Source organism: Danio aesculapii, chromosome 22 (assembly GCF_903798145.1).
Source record: "Danio aesculapii chromosome 22, fDanAes4.1, whole genome shotgun sequence".
NCBI classification, from domain to species: domain Eukaryota; kingdom Metazoa; phylum Chordata; class Actinopteri; order Cypriniformes; family Danionidae; genus Danio; species Danio aesculapii.
In genome coordinates, this window is record NC_079456.1 from 12,916,819 (window position 1) to 12,938,567 (window position 21,749).

The window sequence follows — 21,749 nt, forward strand, 5'->3', positions numbered from 1 at the left end:
TTTCCCTAATTGTGAAAATTGCAATGCTGGGGAAAAAAGAACAGCAGAGTTTACAGAAAACAAATTTTGAGGAAAACCAAATTTGCTATTTGGGGGCTTGGGGGGCGTTGCGGGGGGATAGAATAGAAAAATTTGCAGGTGAGGAAAAAATTCTGAGGGGAAGCAAATCGTGAAGTTTGTCATTCTGAGGGGAAAAATATCAAGATTATTCACTTGGAAAAAAAAGTGAAATTTAGCAATTCTGAGAAAAACAAAATCGCAAAAGTCGCAATTCTGAGGGAAGAGAATAGCAAAATTTGCCATCAAGTAAAATAATTCTTGTGAAAACATGTAATTCTGAGGAAAAATATTGTGAAAGATTCTGGGGGTGTTGAGGGGGAATAGCAAAATTTGCAGTTGAGAAAAAATTGTGAAATTGAACAATTCTGAGCAAAACAAATAATGAAATTTGCAATTGAGGAAAACAAATAATGAAATTTGCAATTCTGAGGGGAAAAATAACTAAATTTAAAAATTTTCCTTTTATAAAAACTATATCATTTCTAAGGGAAAACAAATTGTGAAATATGTCTTTCTGAGGAGAAAAATAGCACAATTTTCAATTCAGTAAAATTTTGTAGTAAAATTTGCAATTGAGGAAAACAAATCACAAAGCTTGCAATTCTGGTGGGAAATTAATAGTAAATTTTGCAACTGAGAATGAAAAATACGACATTTGCAATTTTGGGAAAAAAAGTTTCCAAAAATTGCAATCGAGTAAAATAATTCTTGTGAAAAATATTGTGAAAGATTCTAGGGGGTGTTGAGGAGAGATAGCAAAATTTGCAGTTGAGAAAATTTTTTGAAATGTAACAATTCCGAGGAAAACAAATAATGAAATTTGTAATTCTGAGGGATAACTAAAAATAACTAAATTTGCAATTAAAGGAAAAAATGGTGAAATTTAGCAATTCTAAAAAAAAAATGGCAAAATTTGCAATTCTGGAGTGAAAAACTAGAAAAATTTGCACATGAGAATTATTATTTCTATTTTAAATGTAACAATTTTTAAGAAAACAGTAACATTTGAAATTGAGAAAAATAAAATTGGAAATTTGCAATTTTGGGGAAAAAAGAATAGCAAAGTTTATGAAATTTCACGAAACAATTCTTGTCAAATATGCAATGCCGAGGACAACAATGTTGTGCAGTTAAGAGAATTGTAAATCTGAGGAGGGAAAAATTATTGCAAAACTTCAGTTTTGATGAACATAAAAAAAAATTTGAAAGAATTTCAAATAATTGCAATTATGGGTAAAAAAATAAAATAAATAATAATAATAATAATAATATATATATATATATATATATATATATATATATATATATATATATGGGAGGATTATGAGATGTAAACTTGGTTGCGTTTCCTTTTTTCTGTACCGCAGAATAACTGAATGAACTGTTTTTATTTGAGCTCAAACTACTTTTGCAATAAACTTTTTTTTTTCAATTCAGAGTAAAAAGCTAGGTAAGCTAGATTTGTGATTTTAAGAAAAGCAACTTTAAAAATCTGATGGTCCTGATCCATGTTCCATGTTATCAAACGTTACCTCCACAAATATTCCGGCTTACTTTAGCCATACTCGTGTGCTAATAAGGTTAGTGCTGCTGATGGCGGAGGAGTGTTGGAGTGTTCATTTGTCTGGCAGCATCACCGCGAACAGACAGTTGAGTTGTACAAATGCCCCTCATCTCCTTGGCAATATGCATCAGTCAAGTGTGTTGCCGTGGCGACGGGAGTATTGTCAGCCTTTATTGAGTTTACTCCAGAGAGACAGATTAAAATAACAGCAAGTTTGGTGCAGCGCAATTTCTGTTCTGCAGCGCCTAAAGAAAGAGTACAACCCCACACATGCCAACAAACACACTCTCTTTTATAGATTTCACACATATATACGCTACAGTTATGACTTCAAGCGTATATAACCTATAAATATGCTGTATCCACTGAAAGGTTCAGAATTATTCAATAAAATCTACACTCACCGGCCACTTTATTAGGTACACCTTACTAGTACCGGGTTGGACCCCCTTTTGCCTTAAACTTAATCCTTCATGGCATAGATTCAACAAGGTACTGGAAATATTCCTCAGAGATTTTGCTTCATATTGACATGATAGCATCACACAGTTGCTGCAGATTTGTCGGCTGCACATTCATGATACGAGTCTCCTGTTCAACCACATCCCAAAGGTGCTCTATTGCATTGAGATCTGGTGACTGTGGAGGCCAGTTGAGTACGGTGAACTCATTATCATGTTCAAGAAACCAGTCTGAGATGATTCGTGCTTCAGAAGATCGGTACACTGTGGTCATGAAGGGATGAACATGGTCAGCAAAAATACCCAGGAAGGCTGTAGTATTGACATGATGCTCAATTGATACTAATGGGCCCAAAGTGCGCCAAGAAAATATCCCCCACACCATTACACCACCACCACTAGCCTGAACTGTTGATATAAGGCAGGATGGAACCATGCTTTAATGTTGTTGATGCTAAACTCTGACCATACCATCCTAATGTTGCAGCAGAAATTGAGACTCATCAGACCTGGCAACGTTTTTTTAATCTTCAGTTTTGGTGAGCCTGTTTCCTGTTCTTAGCTGACAGAAGTGGCACCCGGTGTGGTCTTCTGCTGCTGTAGTCCATCTGCCTCAAGGTTGGATGTGTTGTGCTTTCAGAGATGCTCTACTACATACCTCAGTTGTAACGAGGTTATTTAGGTTACTGTTGGCTTTCTATCAGCTCAAACCATGAGTCTGGCCATTCTCCTCTTACCTCTGGAGTCAACAAAGCATTTATGCCCACAGAACTGCCGCTCACTGGATATGTTCTCTTTTTCAGATCATTCTCTGTAAACCCTAGAAATGGTTGTGCGTGAAAATCCCTGTGGATCAGCAGTTTCTGAAATACTCAGACCAGCCTGCCTGGCACCAACAACCATACCACGTTCAAAGTCACGTTTCTTCCCCATTCTGATGCTCGGTTTGAACTGCAGCAGTTCGTCTTGACCATGTTTACATGCCTAAATGCATTGAGTTGCTGCCATGTGATTGGCTGATTAGAAGTTTGCGCTAACAAGGAGTTAGACAGGTGTACCTATTAAAGTGGCCGGTGAGTGTAAATATTCAAATAAAATGTATATGTTTACATTTTTTTGACTGTTTATATATCAATTTTAGACGAAACAAATGTATTCTTTCTATGAAGTATTAATTATGTAAATAATACATTTGTATAATAATCTGTATTTGACATGAAATGCACATAATCTTATGCAACATTTTAAGCACTTTTTTGTATTTCTATCAAAATATACAGGTACACATTTATAAATCAATTTACATGCAAAAATACAGTGTAAAATGAACACCCTGTTACATATTTAATTATAAATTGACCGGTTAATTCTTTATTTAATCATAATATATTTAACTAAAATATTGTCTATATTTAATTGTTAATGTGCCTTTTTTAGGATAAGAAATATTTTGATATAATTGTCAATGTACAATATCTTTTAATATCACTGATTAATGATAACCAGTATAAATACAGCATCACAATATATACAATCCAATATACATCTGTGCACTTACATGTCCTTACAGATGTATTTATCTGATAATGTTTTTGTTCAATAATTAAATCATTAATTAAAATATACTTTCTATATTTTTTAAAGGTGAACATGCATGAAAAATATGCAAGCAGTTTTTTCTTCCTCCCCCAAAGATGTTAACAATTGCAACGATAGTGAAATGTGCGTATGTGTGTATCATACCAGTGTATAGAGCGGTATAAGAATAAGCGAGCCTGCATCTTGTGCCAGAATCTGTGTGTGAGTGTGTTGTGTTGGAGAGATAAGCTTAATCCCGCTGTAGAGAAAGTGATACCGCCTGAAGAACATCCTGTCCTGCCTGACTACCCATCACTGAACTGACTGACCCACAAAACTGGAAACATCTCACGCCAACACGGCTTCCTTTAAACCTGCAAACACACACATTTCTGAATATTACAAACAGAGCAGTCGAACAAAATCAACAACAACAACAACAGGACATCATTACTGGATTCCAGAACAGTTCCAGTTGTTTTTTATTTAAATATAAAGTAAGTAAGTAATGTGCATTTATATAGTGCATTTATCATGTATGGTGGTACACCAAAAGCGCTTCACAATCATGAGGAGGGTCTCTCCATACCTTCACCAGTGTGCAGCATACACGAAATGAAAGAGTGATCTATAAACTGAAAGAGTTCTGAAATCTGAAATCAAAATGAAAGTGTCTTTTGGGTGTTAGGATTAATATTTAATCATAGATCCAAATACGGATCCAATTATGACATCACAGCGGACTTCAACTTCTGACCAATCAAATGCTCTCATTGATATAATTAAAAAACTAATAAATATATTAGAAATATTATAAAAGGTGATACAGTTAGATTTAATAACTTAAAATAGACCAGTGTTTTATGATTATACATTGGATAAAAGCTTGGCGTGCTTATGAAATATATATAATACAAATAACAAAGTAAAAGAAGTTTCATTTAAAATTTTACATTATATATATCCAGCTAAAGAGGTTTTAGAGAGATTTAATTTGGATATTGATTATTCCTGTGATTTTTGTTACACGGAAAAGGAATCCCTTGTCCATATGTTTTGTGATTGTATACACATGAGGATTTTCTGGATGGATGTGGAAAATTTCCTTAGAAGGAAAACAAATATTATATTCAAGTTATAAAACTTTGATATTTGCATTTATTGTCGATACATGCAACAAATCTACCTTCCTAGTACAAATATTTATTATTTTGGGAGTTTTATATACATAAAAATGGACTGGATCAAAGCCAAATTTTGTTCACTTTCTTCAAGACACTGAGGACTATTGCACAAGTTTGGAGAACATTGTTAATAAAAAAGCTAAGAAGATTTGTAATATTCTTAAGGAATATTCCTTCACTCATTTTCTTTTCGGCTTAGTCCCTTTATTAATCTGGGGTCGCCACAGCGGAATGAACCGCCAACTTATCCAGCATATGTTTTACGCAGCGGATGCCCTTCCAGCTGCAACCCAGTACTGGGAAACACCCACACACTCTCATGCACACACATACACTAGACAATTTAGCTTACCCAATTCACCTATAGTGCATGTCTTTGGAGTTGTGGGGGAAACCGGAGAACTAGGAGGAAACCCACATGAACACGGGAGAACATGCAAACTCCACACAGAAACGCCAACTGACCCAGCCGAGGCTCGAACTAGCGACCTTCTTGCTGTGAGGCGAACGTAGGAATATACGCCTCTTAAGGAAAATACGATTTTTAATTACTGAATGTTTTTTATGTACGCTCTGGCATATATTTTTTGTGTTACTGAATAATTCTGTATTTGTTATTAATAAAAATTAAATAATCAAATGCTCCTGAAAAAAAAAAAAAACAGTTCATAGTTCACCCAAAAATGAAAACTCTGTCATCATTTATTCGCCCATCACTTGTTCCAAACATGTTTGAGTTCTTTCTTGTCAAACACAAAAGAAGATATTTTTAAAATTGCAGGGACCCATTGACTTCCATCTTAATTTCCCCTATTTTTGAAAGTCGACCAGCATTCTTCAATTAAAAAAAGAATATATATATATATGCATGTTTTTCAGTACTGGGTTGCTGCTTGAAGGGCATCTTCTGTGTAAAACATTTGCCAGAATAGTTGGCCGTTCATTCTACCGTGGAGTATATATGAAGATTCAGGTTTTGAAAACTTGCAGTAAAACTTTGTCATGTCATTGATCCACCAATATGAATCTGTTGTTTTCATGACATCACCACGCACATGACCAATCAAACGCTCTCTAGTATCTGAAGTGCCGTGCCCCAAACAAGACCCACACTGCACTCCATTCAGAAGCCCATGTCCTAATCCCTTCATTGGGTTTGCCCTACAGAGTGACAGCTTCATAGAGATGAAGGGTTAAAAAAAAAGCTTCTCTCTGCCTTCATCACTTTGACACCCACAAACACAAGCCTGTAACAATAAAAACTATGCAGGCTGCACCTTTATTTATTCACGCATGTATGTTTGTATTTAGCGTATATACGCATGTATGTTTATATGCATTTTTTATCATTTTATTTACGTAATTATTTTGATCTATACATTTATTCACAGATATTACAGTAGTTGCCTAGAAAATACTAAACTTTTATTGGTGAAGTCAAACTCTGAGCCTCCAGGTGTCAAATAAGCTGATAAGATAGAATAATAAAAGTTAAAAAATGATACTTTATTATAAAGTCTTAAACTTTTTTTTTTTTTTTTTAATTTCTTTCAATTGCACCAAACTTTTAAATAGGATTTGTCTGGTCTTACTGCTCTTTCTATTTTCTATATTTTATTATGGTACTCTTTTACTGTTATTGCCCTTGAATGGTTATTGTTCTACACATTACAATTAATAAAAAAAAAACCTTCACTGCGCAAAGAATCATGGGTGCCTGAAGTGTCCATCAGTTGTACCCTTCAAAAATCCTTCATTCCAAAGAGCCCTTTGAAGTGGGCACTTTTCAGAACGACACTTCAATATGGCGGTCACTTTTGTTTTCACTCCAAAGTGCCCTTCGGAGGGCAAAATATCCTGTTTTAAACACGCCACCAATTTCTGTAGCTGAAATCTGTCATCTATTGTTATTTAATTGCTTTTCGATCAGACTAAGTATAGGAACATGTAGGGAAAGAAACGCAAGTACAAAATAGGAGAAAATGCACACATACAGCAGGTCTAACAATAAACATGAGAAAACAATGAGATTAAATGTACGTGTAATCATGTGAGGCATCAGTGTGTGATTGTTGTGAAATGTACATCTCTCTAAAATATTTATACACTACCCGACAAAAGTCTTTTAGCCTATCCATGTTTTAGGAACAACAAATAATAGCCTGACTTCTAGTTGATGATTGGGTATCAAAAGTGCTTCTATGAAAGGCAAAGGCCTCTAGATTACGCTTGTTTTACCAAAATAAAATAGGATCATGCCTTGATGTTTAAATATCATCTGTAATCATATCTCGTAATGCATCTGTTAAGTCATCTGGAATGGCAAAAAGCGTTCTTGCAGGACTCCCAGAGTTCATCAAGATTATTTGGGTTCATCTTCAATGTCTCCTCCATCTTACCCCAGACATCCTCGATAATGTTCATGTGTAGGGACTGGGCTGGCTAATCATGGAGCACCTTGACTTTCTCTGCTTTCAGGAACTTTGATGTGGAGGCTGAATTATGGGAAGGAGCGCTATCCTGCTGAAGAATTTGCCCTCTCCTCTGGTTTGTAATGTAACGGGAAGCACAAATGTCCTGATACCTCAGGCTGTTGATGTTGCCATACACTTTGCAGATCTCTCGCACACCCCCATACTGAATGTAACCCCAAACCATGATTTTTCCTTCACCAAACTTGACTGATTTCTATGATAATCTTGAGCCCATGCAGGTTCCAATAGGTCTTCTGCAGTATTTGTGAAGATTGGGATGAAGTTCAACAGATGATTTATCTGAAAAATCGACCTTCTGCCACTTTTATAATGATCAACTAGAAGTCAAGTTATTATTTGTTGCTCTTACAAACTGAGATCCACGACAAGACTTTTGTCAGTGTATATTTTCAGCTGGGAAATGATAGATTAAGGAGATGAGAAAAGAACAATACAGGAATAAATCTTCCTGAGCTGAAGATAATTAATAAAATATATATTACCAAAAAAGTCATTTAACAAAACAGAGAAAATGCGAGAGGAGGGGAAAAAGAACCAAGTAACTGAATTCTTGTACAAACAATAACTCTGATTGCAAGAATGAAAACAAAACTCTTTTGGCCATTTTTAACACAGGGGAGGGGCTATTTAACGTGCCCCGCCCCGTGCTTATGTTTCTGTTGAAATTCCATCAAACATCGAACAAAACTGCAAATCTTAAGGCACTTCATCTTTTAATGTCTGCATGAAATTGAATATTAAAAATGTTTATTTTGCTAGCGCACATTGTTAGCCTTAAAGTAATCCACTGAAATAAACTTTGTTTTGCTAATATGTATTCAAAATCTAACTTCCACTCTGAACGGAAATCCTTAGCCACGCCTTCTCCAACCATTAGTTTGCTGAAAGCGAAAGATGAGAGGAAGAACACGAAAATAAAACCCCGCCTCCAACTTAATATTCAGTTTCTGTTGGGAAATTTGCATTCATATTAAAATAAACGTCTTCAGTGACTTCCAATTCAAGCAAACTTTAATGATGCTCAATCAGCTCAATAAACTCGATTGTGTTTATAGAGTTATTATTCTATACGAAGTTCCTGGTTCAATGAAGCTTCCCCCTCAGAAATACCCAATGGGCTCTGATTGGTCAGCTTGATCTGGTGTGTCCTGATCCACTAACCGCAAAAATCCCACCCAGGTTTCTGTAAATATTAGCATTTGTGATGTCATAATAACCCTAAATTAATTAGTTGTACGCCTCATCAAATGAATTCTGTGAAAGAAAACATCTCAGCAGATGTTGTTTATGTTGGAAAAGCAACATTACAAGCTAATCAATGTTTGAAAAGTGACAGCATCTTTATTTAGTGATTTTTACTTACGGTTGCACACATCAAATGTTAATCATTTCAAAGCTATCGTGTCTCACGCTGAGATCAGTGATTAAAATCATGTTCAGTGACGCGCTGCTCTCCAAAACCTGCAGATGTTGGTAAACGAAGGTCATTTCTGCGTTTTGAAGAGTTGCAGGGCGTCTCATTTCTTTACGAAGAATCGTGTGATGTCAGAGGCCAGTTTGGAGGCTGCTTGGTTTCGCTTCATCTGACTTCTGTCTTTGACTTGCTGCGCCGTTCTCTATGATGTAAACCAAGAAATATTAGTTAAATATAAGTGTTAAGAAGCAGATTTAGAACAATAATTACAGGATGGAATTAAATGTTAAACTTTAACCTTAAAGATGTAAATTCTGTTGTTAAAAATGACAAAGAAAAGAGTTACTTAAATTGAAATTCCAAATAATTGCATTGCAAATGATATCCTAAAAATAAAATTAATTATTATAAACAAACACAGGTTAACTAAATTCAAAAATGAAATGATCTTTTAAAAATCATATAAATGTATTATAAAATGTATTAAAATCATATAAATGTATAATAAAATTTATTAAAATCGTATAAATGTATTATAAAATGTATTAAAATCATATAAATGTATAATAAAATTTATTAAAATCACATAAATGTATAATAAAATTTATAAAAATCATATAAATGTATAATAAAATGTATTAAAATCATATAAATGTATTAGAAAATGTATTAAAATCATATAAATGTATAATAAAATTTATTAAAATCATATAAATGTATAATAAAATTTATGAAAATCATATAAATGTATAATAAAATGTATTAAAATCATAAAAATGTATAATAAAATGTATTAAATCATTTAAATGTATAATAAAATGTATTAAAATCATTTAATTGTATAATGAAATGTATTAAAATCATTTAAATGTATAATAAAATGTATTAAATTCTTTTAAATGTATAATAAAATGTATTAAATTCATTTAAATGTATAATAAAATGTATTAAATTCATTTAAATGTATTATAAATTGTATTATAAATGTATTTTAAAATTATTCACTTTGTTTTAAACAACACAGACAAATGCACAAACTATTATAACAAATATTATAGTATTATATAAAATAATGTAATATCTTTTAATTTTACAGTAATAATTATTTCCTATAATAATAATAATAATAATAATAATAATAATAATACATTAGTATAAATATAATTGGCTGCAATTTCTTTATATATTATATTACATTCTGAATGTAAATCTTACATACAAACATAAAACAATATATTCATTAATAACTGTAATAAAAATAAAATACAATAATAAATACTTCAATAATCTAATGCGCACATCGTGTATTTATCTATAATAAACATGCATTCGTGTATTTAAAAAGTTTGACTGAAAGGCCTGAATAATGCAGTGAGCTGGAGTGTACCATGCGGTGGCAGACGGTGCAGAGGGTCTGCAGGTTCTCCAGTGAACACTGTCCTCCTCCTCTGTACACCGGCTTAATGTGATCCACCTGCCAGAACTGTCCTTCAGCGGGACTCTGGATCATCTCATTCAGCTGAAACACACACAGACACACACACAAACAACGTCAGGACAGTCCCACTGCTGCTCTGCCATCAAACACCATACACACAACATGCCATCAGGAAGCACATTCAGGACAGTGACATCTGCTTATTGTTTATGATGCTGAATATTTTAGTGCTCCATAACAAACATGCAGACATTATATTTATATAGAACTGTTTGCTTTTTTATATTATAGAAAATGCTTTCAAAAATGCATCACCAACAATGCATTTAGAAAAAAGAGCACAATAATACAATAAAATATTATTAAAAATAATACTAAAATGCTAATAAAAATATAATGAATATAATGTATTACTGTTTTTTTTTTTTTCTAAGTACATTTTTGGTGAGTTGACATTTTAATAAGTTTACCATTATTATTACTACTAAAGATGTAAACAGTTAAGTTGTTTATTAAATAAACAATAAAAATGTAACAGAATCAACAGCTTAATAACAATACTTTACCATACTGAAAAAGCTATTTCTAAGATTAAATGATCATTTATATTACTAATATTGATGGGTATATTGACGCTATTTCTATCATTAAATTAATTTCTTGTATTATTATTATACATATTTGAGTATTACTGGGTTATATATATACATGTGTATATGTTAAGCTTAAATCAACACACTGAATTGTAGTTCTAATAATGTAAAGCAATCACCATTTAAAGACTTATCATAAAACACTTTGATATACCACATTATTGCTATTTTTCAATCAATCAAGTCAGATAAAACACATTACTATTTTGAATTAAAACAATTGTGTATTAAATAAACAATAAAAATGTAACAGAATCAACAGCTTATTAACAATACTTTCCCATACTGAAAAAGCTAATTCTATGATGGAATAATATAATAATTTATATTATTAATATATATGAGTATTACTGGCCCATATATGTGAAGCTTAAATCGACAGATTGAATTTCCTGTCAAAACTATTAAAGAACTGATAACTGATTAAGTAAAAATGTGTAAATATTGAAAAATAAACAAAAAAATTACCAATGAGAAATCAGAAAAAGACAATTAAAGATTATTAAATAAACAATAACAATTTAACAGTATCAATACCTTAATACAAATAATTTCCCATCCCATTTAAATAATTATGTCTTGCATTATTATTATACATATTTGAGTAGTACTGGGCTATATATATATATATATATATATATATATATATATATATATATATATATATATATATATATATATATATATATATATATATATATATATATATATATATATATATATATATACACACACACACACACAGTTGAAGTCAGACTTATTAGCCCCCTGAATTATTAGCCCCCCTGTTTTTTTCCCCAATTTCTGTTTAACAAAGATTTGTTCAACACATTTCTATAGTTTTAAATAACTCATTTCTAATAGCTGATTTATTCTATCCTTGCCATGATGGCAGTAAACAATATTTGACTAGATATTTTTCAAGACACTTTTATACAGCTTAAGTAGCATTTAAAGGCTAAATAAGGATAATATGGTTAACTAGGCAGGTTAGGGTAATTAGGCAAGTTATTGTATAGCGATGATTTTTCTGTAGACAGTCAAAAAAATTGCTCAAAGGGGCTAATAATATTGACTTCAAAACGGTTCATAAAAAATTAAAAACTGCTTTTATTCTAGCCAAAATAAAACAAATAAGACTTTCTCCAGAAGAAAAAATATTATCAGATATGCAGTGAAAATTTCCTTGCTCTGTTAAACATAATTTGGGAAATATATATATATATATATATACACACTCATTCACACACACACTCATACACTATGGTCAATTTTTAGCATCCCCAATTCACCTGTACCATGCCTTCGGACTTTTGGGGGAAACTGGAGCACCTGGAAGAAACCCATGCCAACACAGGGAGAACATGCAAACTTCACACAGAAATGCCAACTGACCCAGCTGAGGCTCGAACCAGTGACCTTCTTGCTGTGAGGTGAACATGCTACCCACTGCACCACCGCGTCGCCCACTGATAATTTATAGCTTTAATAATTTAAATTAATGTTTAAGATTTATGATAAACAGTCAGATAAAACACATTACTATTTTGAATGAAAACGATTAAGATGTTTATTAAATAAACAATAAACTGTAACTGTTTAAACCGTTTAATACAGCTATTTCTATAATTTAAATAATAATTTCGTTTTATTATTATTTTTAATATTATTATTATACACATTTAAGTATTACTGGGATATATATATATATATATATATATATATATATATATATATATATATATATATATATATATATATATATATATATATATATATATATATATATAAGAAAAAGATATGTGTTAAGCTTAAATTGACACATTGAATTTCCTATCAAAAATATAAAAGAACTGAAAACTGATTAAGTAAAAATGTGTAAAATATCCAAAAAATGTAAACAAATTGACCAATGAGAAATTAGAAAAAGTCCAATTAAATCCAAATTGAAATCCAATTAAAAAATTTTTTTTTATTATTAATAGTATGAAATATTGTTCAAATATATCAGATACAACACGTTTATTTTTTTAATGAAAACAATTAAGATGTTTATTAAATAAACAAAAAAGTATCCTGTCAACAGCTTAATCAGAATACTTTCATAGTATAAATACTATTATTATTAATATTGGGCTGTATATGGCGAGCTTAAATGGACACATTGAATTTCCTGTCAGACATATTAAACAACTGAAAACTGATTAAGTAAAAAGGTCTAAACAAAAAATTGACCAATGAGAAATCAGCTAACGCAATTACGGGCCTCTTTTCTTTCCATCAAGCACAGCAGTGAAGAAAAGCCCCCTGCACCACCCAAAGAGCGTCTTGCGAGTGTCTTAAAAGTGTTGTTGTTTGTGTGTAAAGCTTTTCATTCCTGTTGTTTTATCGAGCAGCTTCATGAAAGTGCTCTGAACGGCCCGCGGGGAAGTCTAAATTCCCTCCGCAGGTGTTTGAGCGGGATTAAAGCCTACTGGAAACCGCACCGTCCATCCGCTAGCAGAGCTGTATAGCTCTGGCATTTCACTCGCCGTCTGTTTTTAGCCTAGCGTTCCCCGGGGGAAAATACCACAAATCAATCGTCTCCTTCCCCCCTCGCTAGCGTCAGGCTAATAATGATGCTAAGTCTCTGAGGAGGCCTGAGGGTCGCGCCGTGGCCTGGAAAGAGCGGGAAACTTCCTTGGCGAACGTCGATAAGTCGACACGTACGCACACGGAAACACATGCTAACGCTAACACGGCGAGCTCGTTTGTGCGTCGAGGGCACTTGCAGCTTAGAGTGCGGTATTGATCAGGTGCTGAAGCTCGGGGGCTCCGACAGAAAAAGCCGAACAGAAATCAAAGCCGGGCCTCGTAGCAATGCACTGTGGGAAAAATCAATGGCGATCTGACAGGCTAAGGCGTTGTGTGTTAGCACTGCATGCTCAAGGGGAGGACCACTGGTGTTTGTGTGCTTTACAAAGAGGACAGGATTTTGTTTGTGTTAGTGTGTATTTTGTGTGTGTGTGTGTGTGTGTGTATATAAAGTACGTGTGCTGAGAGGTTATATAATCTGTATGTGAGTGTATTGTGTAAGTATGTATATATAGTGTGTGTGTGAAAATATATAGTGTGTGAGTATTTTACTATATAGATATTTATTTTTATATATATAAGTATTTTGTGTGTGTGTGTGTCTGTGTGAGTGAGAGTATATAGGGTGTGTGAGTATATATTGTGTGTGTATTTAGTGTTTATTAGTATTATGTGTGTGCGTGTGAGTGAGAGTATATAATGTATGTGAGTCTATATAGTTTGTGTGTGTGTATAGATAGTATGTGTATAGTATAGTGTGTCTTTGTGTGTGATTAGTGTGTATGGTGTATGTGAGACAATATAGTGCGATTTATTTATAGTGTGTATGTACGGTGTGAGTATAGTGTGATTGTGTATATAGTGGGAGTATATTGTGTGTGTGTGTGTGTGTGCGTGTAAAGTGTGTGTGTTTGTGTGTGTGCATAAAGTGGTAGTATAGTGTGTTTGTGTGTATAGTGGTAGTATAGTATGTTTGTGTGTGCATAGTGTGAGTATAGTGTGTTTGCGTGTGTGTATATAGTGGTATAATAGTATAATATGTGTGTGTGTGTGTGTGTGTGTATGTAGTGTGAGTATAGTGTGTATGTGTGTGAGAGTATATAGTGTGTAGGGTGTATTGAGACAATAATGTGTGAATATATTGTGTGTGTGAGAGAATATAGTGTGCGAGTATAATGTGTGTGAAGGAGAGAGTATATAGAGTGCTTGTGTGTGTGAGTATATAGTGTGTGAGTGTACAGTATGTGAGTGTACATACAGCTGAAGTTGGAATTATTAGCCCCCTGAATTATTAGCCCTTGTTTATTTTGTCCCCAATTTCATTTTAACGGAGAGAAGGTTTTTCAACACATTTCTAAACATAATAATTTTAATAACTCATTTCTAATAACTGATTTATTTTATCTTTGCCATGATGACAGTACATAATATTAGACTAGATATTTTTCAAGACACTTCTATACAGCTTAAAGTGACATTTAAAGGCTTCACTAGGTTAATTTGGTTAACTAGGCAGGTTAGAGTAATTAGGCAAGTTATTGTATAACGATGGTTTGTTCTGTAGACAGTCGAAAAAATATAGCTTAAAGGGGCTAATTTGACCTTAAAATGTTTTAAAAAATTAAAAACTGCTTTTATTCTAGCCAAAATAAAACAAATAAGACTTTCTCCAGAAGAAAAAATATCAGACATACTGTGAAAATTTCCTTGCTCTGTTAAACATCATTTGGGAAATATTTAAAAAAGAAAAACAAATTCAAAGGGAGGCTAATAATTCTGATCTGAGAATAAAGTGTGTGTGAGAGGGAGAGTGTATATAGTGTGTGTGAGAGAGCACCGTGTGTAAGAGAATATAGTGTGAGTGTCTGGTATGTGTGTGAGAGGGAGAGAGTATATAGTGTTTGTGTGTAAGTACAGTATGTGAGTGCATTTATAGTGTGTGTGTGTATATAAGAGTGTGCGTGAGAATATAGAGTGTGTGTTTGTGTATGTGTCTATACAGAGTGAGAGAGCATCCGCCTGCAGCCGCTGAGCTGTTATTGCTTCTTCAGCTTAAACAGGCCATCTTTATTTGTCTTTCTTCTGTAAGCAATATTTTTTCAATAAAGCGCAGCGTCTGCCGAGTTCCTCTGCGCATGTTTTGGGGGATAATTCACGCCTAATGTGTTTTTGGAAGCGACTAATGCGAGCTTTTACAAAACTCTGGCCAACTTCCCAGATGAAGCCAGTCCCTCATCGCACACCTCTCTCTCTCACACACACACACACACACGCACACACACACACACACACACACACACACACACACACACACACACACACACACACACACACACACCTCAGAGACGATCAACAGAAAATATAGAGGAAAAACAACACTACTGAGATTCTCTATTATATAAATGTAATATCAATTAAGATAAGATCTTACTTTTAACTTGGTTATCAAGAACAAATATGCCACAATTAATTACTATTACTGTTAATATTTTAACAACCATCATCACTATTATTATACTATAATTACTGAGGGTTGATTATGTTGATGATGATTATTATAATTGCTATTCATTATAACAATATTAAAAATAATAGTAATTCATCACTATCAAAATTACATACACATTTTTATACAGTATTTAACATAAAAGTGTATATATAAGTTTTCTAATATATATATTTCTTGTATATATTATTTCTAATATATATTTATCTATCTATCCATATATATATATATATATATATATATATATATATATATATATATATATATATATATATAAAATATATATAAGGGCGGGCCATTTATATGGATATATCTTAATAAAATGGGAATGCTTGGTGATATTAACGTCCTGTTTGTGGCACATTAGAATATGTGAGGGGGGAAACTTTTCAAGATGGGTGGTGGCCATTTTGAAGTCGGCCATCTTGGATCCAACTTTTGTTTTTTCAATAGGAAGAGGGTCATGTGACACATTAAACTTATTGGGAATTTCACAAGAAAAACAATGGTGTGCTTGGTTTTAACGTAACTGTATTCTTTCATGAGCCCCCTCACATATACTAAAATATATATACTAATATATATATATATTATAGCAACACAGTGGTGCAGTGGGTAGCGCTGTCACCTCACAGCAAGAATGTCATTGATTCGAGTCCCGGCTGGGTCAATTGCCATTTCTGTGTGGAGTTTGCATGTTCTCCCCATGTTGGCGTGAGTTTTCTCCGGGTGCTCCGGTTTCCTCCACAGTCCAAAGACATGCGCTATAGGTGAATTGGGTAAGCTAAGTTGTCTGTCGTGTATGTGTATATGTCCTGATCCTCCAGATTGGGGGTTGAGCGTTGAGGTAACAACTCACCTCATTAAACTAGATGTTACGAAACACCAATATGCGGCTTAATATCAACTAGGGTTGGGTCGATAGACAATGTCATCGTCCATAGACGATAGACATCGCGATCATCCACCGCGTCCCTGTCGCAGCAGCAACTTGCTCGCGAAAAATACACTTAGGCCCTGTATACACTAATACATCTTCGTTTTAAAATGGCATTTTAGAACGAAACGATCCACGTCCACCCTGGCTTTTCATCTAGCATTTCTGAAAAGCCCTCCTTCCACACTATACCACTGAAAACACACATCACGTGACCCATGACACGTGACGTCAATAAAAAATTATTGACGGGTGGTAATTTGTGTGTAACTTATCTTTATTTATTTATGATTTGGTTATGGGTAAAACAAATACCATGCGGGTCAGGCAGTTGAAACATAAATAAAATAAAACAAATAAGCCTTTCTCCAGAAGAAAAAATACGGTTTCCCCCCATAAGTCCAAAGACATGCGCTATAGATGAATTGGGTGAGCTAAATTGTCTGTAGAGTATGTGAGTGAATAAGAGTGTATGGGTGTTTCCCAGTGATGGGTAACAGCTTGAAGGGCACCCGCTGCGTAAAACGTGCTGGATAAGTTGGCGATTCATTCCGCTGTGGAGACTCCTGATTGATAAAGGGACTAAGCCGAAAAAAAAAAAATGAATGAATGACATTAGTAATTTTTTTACATGTTAATATTTTATATAAAATACGAACATTATTAATTATTGATATCTTTTAAAATATTGATATTATTTAAATATGTTGTATTGATACTTCATAACATTAATAAAATTGAATGACAATATAATTTGACAATATAATTTCTTTATGTAAGATTTTTCTTTTAAAGACGACATTTCAAGACAATTTTTGAATATTCAATATTCATATTTTTTTCGCCTCCCTTTTCCCAAATGTATCTTACTTTCTCTTTCTAAAAGCTACCTCTCGTCTGACCTGTTTTCCCCTGAAATGTGTGATGTTTGTGTGTTGTAAAAGTGTTTGTGACTAATAAAGGCTACATCATCATCATCATTCCATTTTCATATTTAAGTTTAGACTGTACTGAACTTCACATTTTAAAGTCCACATGAACTGGAAGCGGACAGCACGGTGGCGCAGCGGGTAGCACAATCGCCTTACAGCAAGAAGGTCACTGGTTTGAGCCTCGGCTAGGTCATTTGGCGTTTCTGTGTGGAGTTTGCATGTTTTCCCCATGTTCATGTGGGTTTCCTCCACGTGCTCCGGTTTCTCCCACAAATGTAAAGACATGTGCTATAGGTGAATTGGGTAAGCTAAACTGACTGTAGTGTATGTGTGAATGAGTGTGTATGGACGTTTCCCAGTAATGGGTTGCAGCTGGGTTGCAGCTGGAAGGGCATCCACTGCGTAAAATATATGCTGGATAAGTTGGCGGTTCATTGTGCTGTGGCGACCCCTGATCAAAAAAGGGACTTCGAAGGAAAACGAATGAATGAATGAATGAACTGGAAGCGGTGACTGTTTTTTTTGTATTGTGGTGCAGTTCCTATAGAAACAGAATGTTAAATGAGAAAACAGTGGGCGTGGTTTTTTTTTTCTACTGCGAGCTGATTGGATGTAGTAAAGTGGGCATGTCATTCAGAAAGATAGAGTTACTACAAGCTAACAGACTCCTCCTCCAGCTCACCATTTCTGTTTGTTGTCAAAACTGACAGTTGGAGGGGCGTGGTTAAGTATGTTAGCCACGCCCATTACCTCAAAATCATGCAATGTGAGAATTTAACTAAAAAAACATGTGCATTTTCAGATTTTAATTTTAGATTACAAGGGCAAACTAATTCGTTTTTTTCTTAATGACATGCGCAGATGAATTGTTCACCACAAAACTAGCAACGTGAGCAAACAAAACCAATATGGTTAGTTTTGATTTCATTTGTACTTTAAAACCAACACACTAAGCATGTTGCGCAACTTAAACGCACACTATTTCAGCATCCAATGTTGAAATGCCACTAGAGGCTCTCGTAAGGTCTGACCTGTTTAAGGGGCAGCTGTGCCAGCCAGGTGTTATCCAGCATGTCCTTGCGGTGTGTGAGCGGGGCGTCCCGGACCTGCAGGTACAGCTGGTGGGCGTTGAGGCCGCACTGCTGACACACACCCTGCTCGGCCTCCAGCACGCGGGCCCGCATGTAGGCCTGGCTGGAGCGCAGCTGGAAGTCCTCCATGCAGGCCGGGCTGCAGAAGCCTCCTGCCCAGCCGCGCTGCTCCCCGCTGGGCTTCTGGCAGCTCAGACACAGGGGCGTCCCAGACGAGTCCACGGCCTGCAGGAAACCGGCTGAGGGGTCCGTCTGAACACACGCAGAGCTCTCAGGTTCCCTGCAGACACACACATTTTAGAAAAAGGAGATTTCAGTATGTTTGATGAAGAAGAAATATTAAATGGTGCTCATTTGTTGAGGAAATAATAAAAAAGTTATTTTTTACATTGATGCTATGCAGTTGCTAATTGATTATGAAATTATAGGATTTATTATTATTATTATTATTATTATTATTATTACTACTACTACAACTACTACTACAACTACTACTACATGGTTTCCGCTACATTCATTCTTCCATGGCAGGGCGCCACACCAAAATTCATCCCACCACAGCTACATTACAGCTTCTCATTCAAAACATTCAGTTGTTTTTTAAATAGCGGATTATAATCGCACCAAAAAGTATTAAAAGGTAAGTGAATTACAACAGCGCGAACTTTTCTGTAATCGTAGTAGTGCTGTGCGTTATTTGTTAAACCCGTTATGGTAACGTGCTGACTGACTGACTGACAGGTGCGTGATGTGTGAGGCTAGCAAACACGACGTAGCTTTCAGTTATGACGAACACAGTTTTCGTAATTATATTTTATTTGTAGTTAAAGGTCTGGGGTTCTGCATACAATTACTTTATCTTGCTGGAGTTTATAACCGTTTTACTTTACTTCAGGACGCATTAATGCCGCTCTGTAGGTCTATTGGAGACATTTGCCAATATTCCTAGCAAATCTAATAAATGTTCTAGACATACTCGTTACATAAACGTGCTAAATCGCACTTCAGCAGAGAGAGCACAAGAAAATCTGCACTTGAGAAGCGTGTTTTTGAAGGCGCACAAGAAGTTTTGTGCACGAACAGAGGAAATCGGCGCTTGAGCACAGAGATTCACATGCTCGCATTACATCAATGCGATCTTGACTTGTAATACTGCGCTCACAACATTTGTCAATGAAATAACACCACAGGTAGTTGGTAGATCTGTGTAAAAGGCCCAACAGTCTGCTGCCACAGATGGAAAAAAATCCTAGAGGAAACACTGCACTACTACAAGTTGTTGTTGTTACAACTACTGCTACTACTATTCTTTACTACTACTAGTTGTTGTTGTTACAACTACTACTTCTACTAGTTGTTGTTGTGACTACTATTGCTACTACTAATTATTACTACTACTACTAGTTATTGTTACTACTACTACTATTACTAGTTGTTACTACTACTATTTATTGTTACTAGTACAACTACAATTACTAGTTGTTACTGCTGCTTCTACTAGTTGTTGTTGTTACTACTACTAATAGTTGTTGTTACTACTACTACTATTTATTGTTACTACTACTACTAATACTACTATTACTAGTTGCTACTACTACTACTATTTATTGTTACTACTACTACTACTAGTTGTTACTACTACTACTAGTTGTAGTAGTATACTGACACTGTTTCAATTAACTATAATCTATGTGAAGCTGCTTTGACAATCTACATTGTAAAAGCACTACACAAATAATGATGAATTGAAAAATGTAATTGTTGTTACTACTACTAATAGTTGTTGTTACTACTACAGCTACTACTAGTTGTTGTTGTTACTACTACTTCTACCAGTTGTTGTTACTACTACTTGCTGTAGTTGTTGATGTTATAATAAAAACTGCTACAATTATTATAATAACTGCTATTATATTATTATTAGTAGTAGTGTTACTACTAGTAGTAAAAAATATTATTATTATCATTATTATTAATATTATTATTATTGTTTTATTAGTTGCAGTATTAGAAAACAATAGTATTGTTATTATTATTATCATCATCATTTTTAATATTTATAAAATTTTGCAATTATAAAATCATAGCTTGCAATAATAATAATAATAATAATAGTATTAATATTAATAATAATTCATTTAATAATATAAGAAAATGTGTCAAACATCATGTTTAGCAATAATAAGAAATAAAATAACAAATGTAAATTAGTAAATAAAATAAGTTATTAGATATTTAAACATCAAAATAAAATAATAATTTCGTTTCACTGATATTATAAAGGAGATTTATTAAAGCACACGCACTGTCATGATCAGCAGGCTAGCACAGAAACTCCATTGAAAATACTGGAGTAAAATAATAGTTCATATTTTAAAGACATGGGGAAGGAAAATGTAATTTAATGCAGTGCTTCTTGTACAATCTGAGACCCACTTTATATCGTATATCAACCAGGAAGTGGAGATCATTGATTTTTAAAGAAAACGGAGCTTAAATGCGCCGATTTTGTAACAGAATACAGTTTACCATAATCGCTTGACCCAGGTTATTAAAGTTTGTTAAAAATAAATAAATAAAATGGTGCCATCAGTTACTACTCGAAATATTATTTTTAATTAACGTTACACATTTAGTTTCTTACAAACTCCACATAAATATTTTTAAATGGAGAAAACAAAATGGGTCCCAAAATAGAGCCTTGTGGAACCACTTTGAAGAAATTAAGCGTTTCTATGCTTAGTGGCTAGCATGATTGCTCACTTGGTCAGTTGGCATTTCTGTGTGGAGTTTGCATGTTCTCCCCATGTTGGCGTGGGTTTCCCCACAGTCCAAAGACATGCGTTGTAGGTGAATTGAGTA

General features: G+C 33.9%; 1 protein-coding gene across 1 annotated transcript in view; it reads right to left on the reverse strand.

Annotated features, from left to right (window-relative positions):
- Window positions 1–8,657: 8,657 nt before the first annotated feature.
- zranb3 (zinc finger, RAN-binding domain containing 3) overlaps window positions 8,658–21,749 on the reverse strand; it is a 120,554-nt gene continuing 107,462 nt past the window's right edge. The window contains exons 19-21 of the mRNA XM_056448258.1: window positions 18,828–19,167; window positions 10,144–10,275; window positions 8,658–8,958 (exon numbers count right to left, since the gene is read on the reverse strand). Of these exons, the coding sequence (XP_056304233.1) occupies window positions 8,860–8,958; window positions 10,144–10,275; window positions 18,828–19,167 (571 nt within the window). The 3' untranslated portion in view covers window positions 8,658–8,859. The remainder of the gene's footprint in view (window positions 8,959–10,143; window positions 10,276–18,827; window positions 19,168–21,749) is intronic.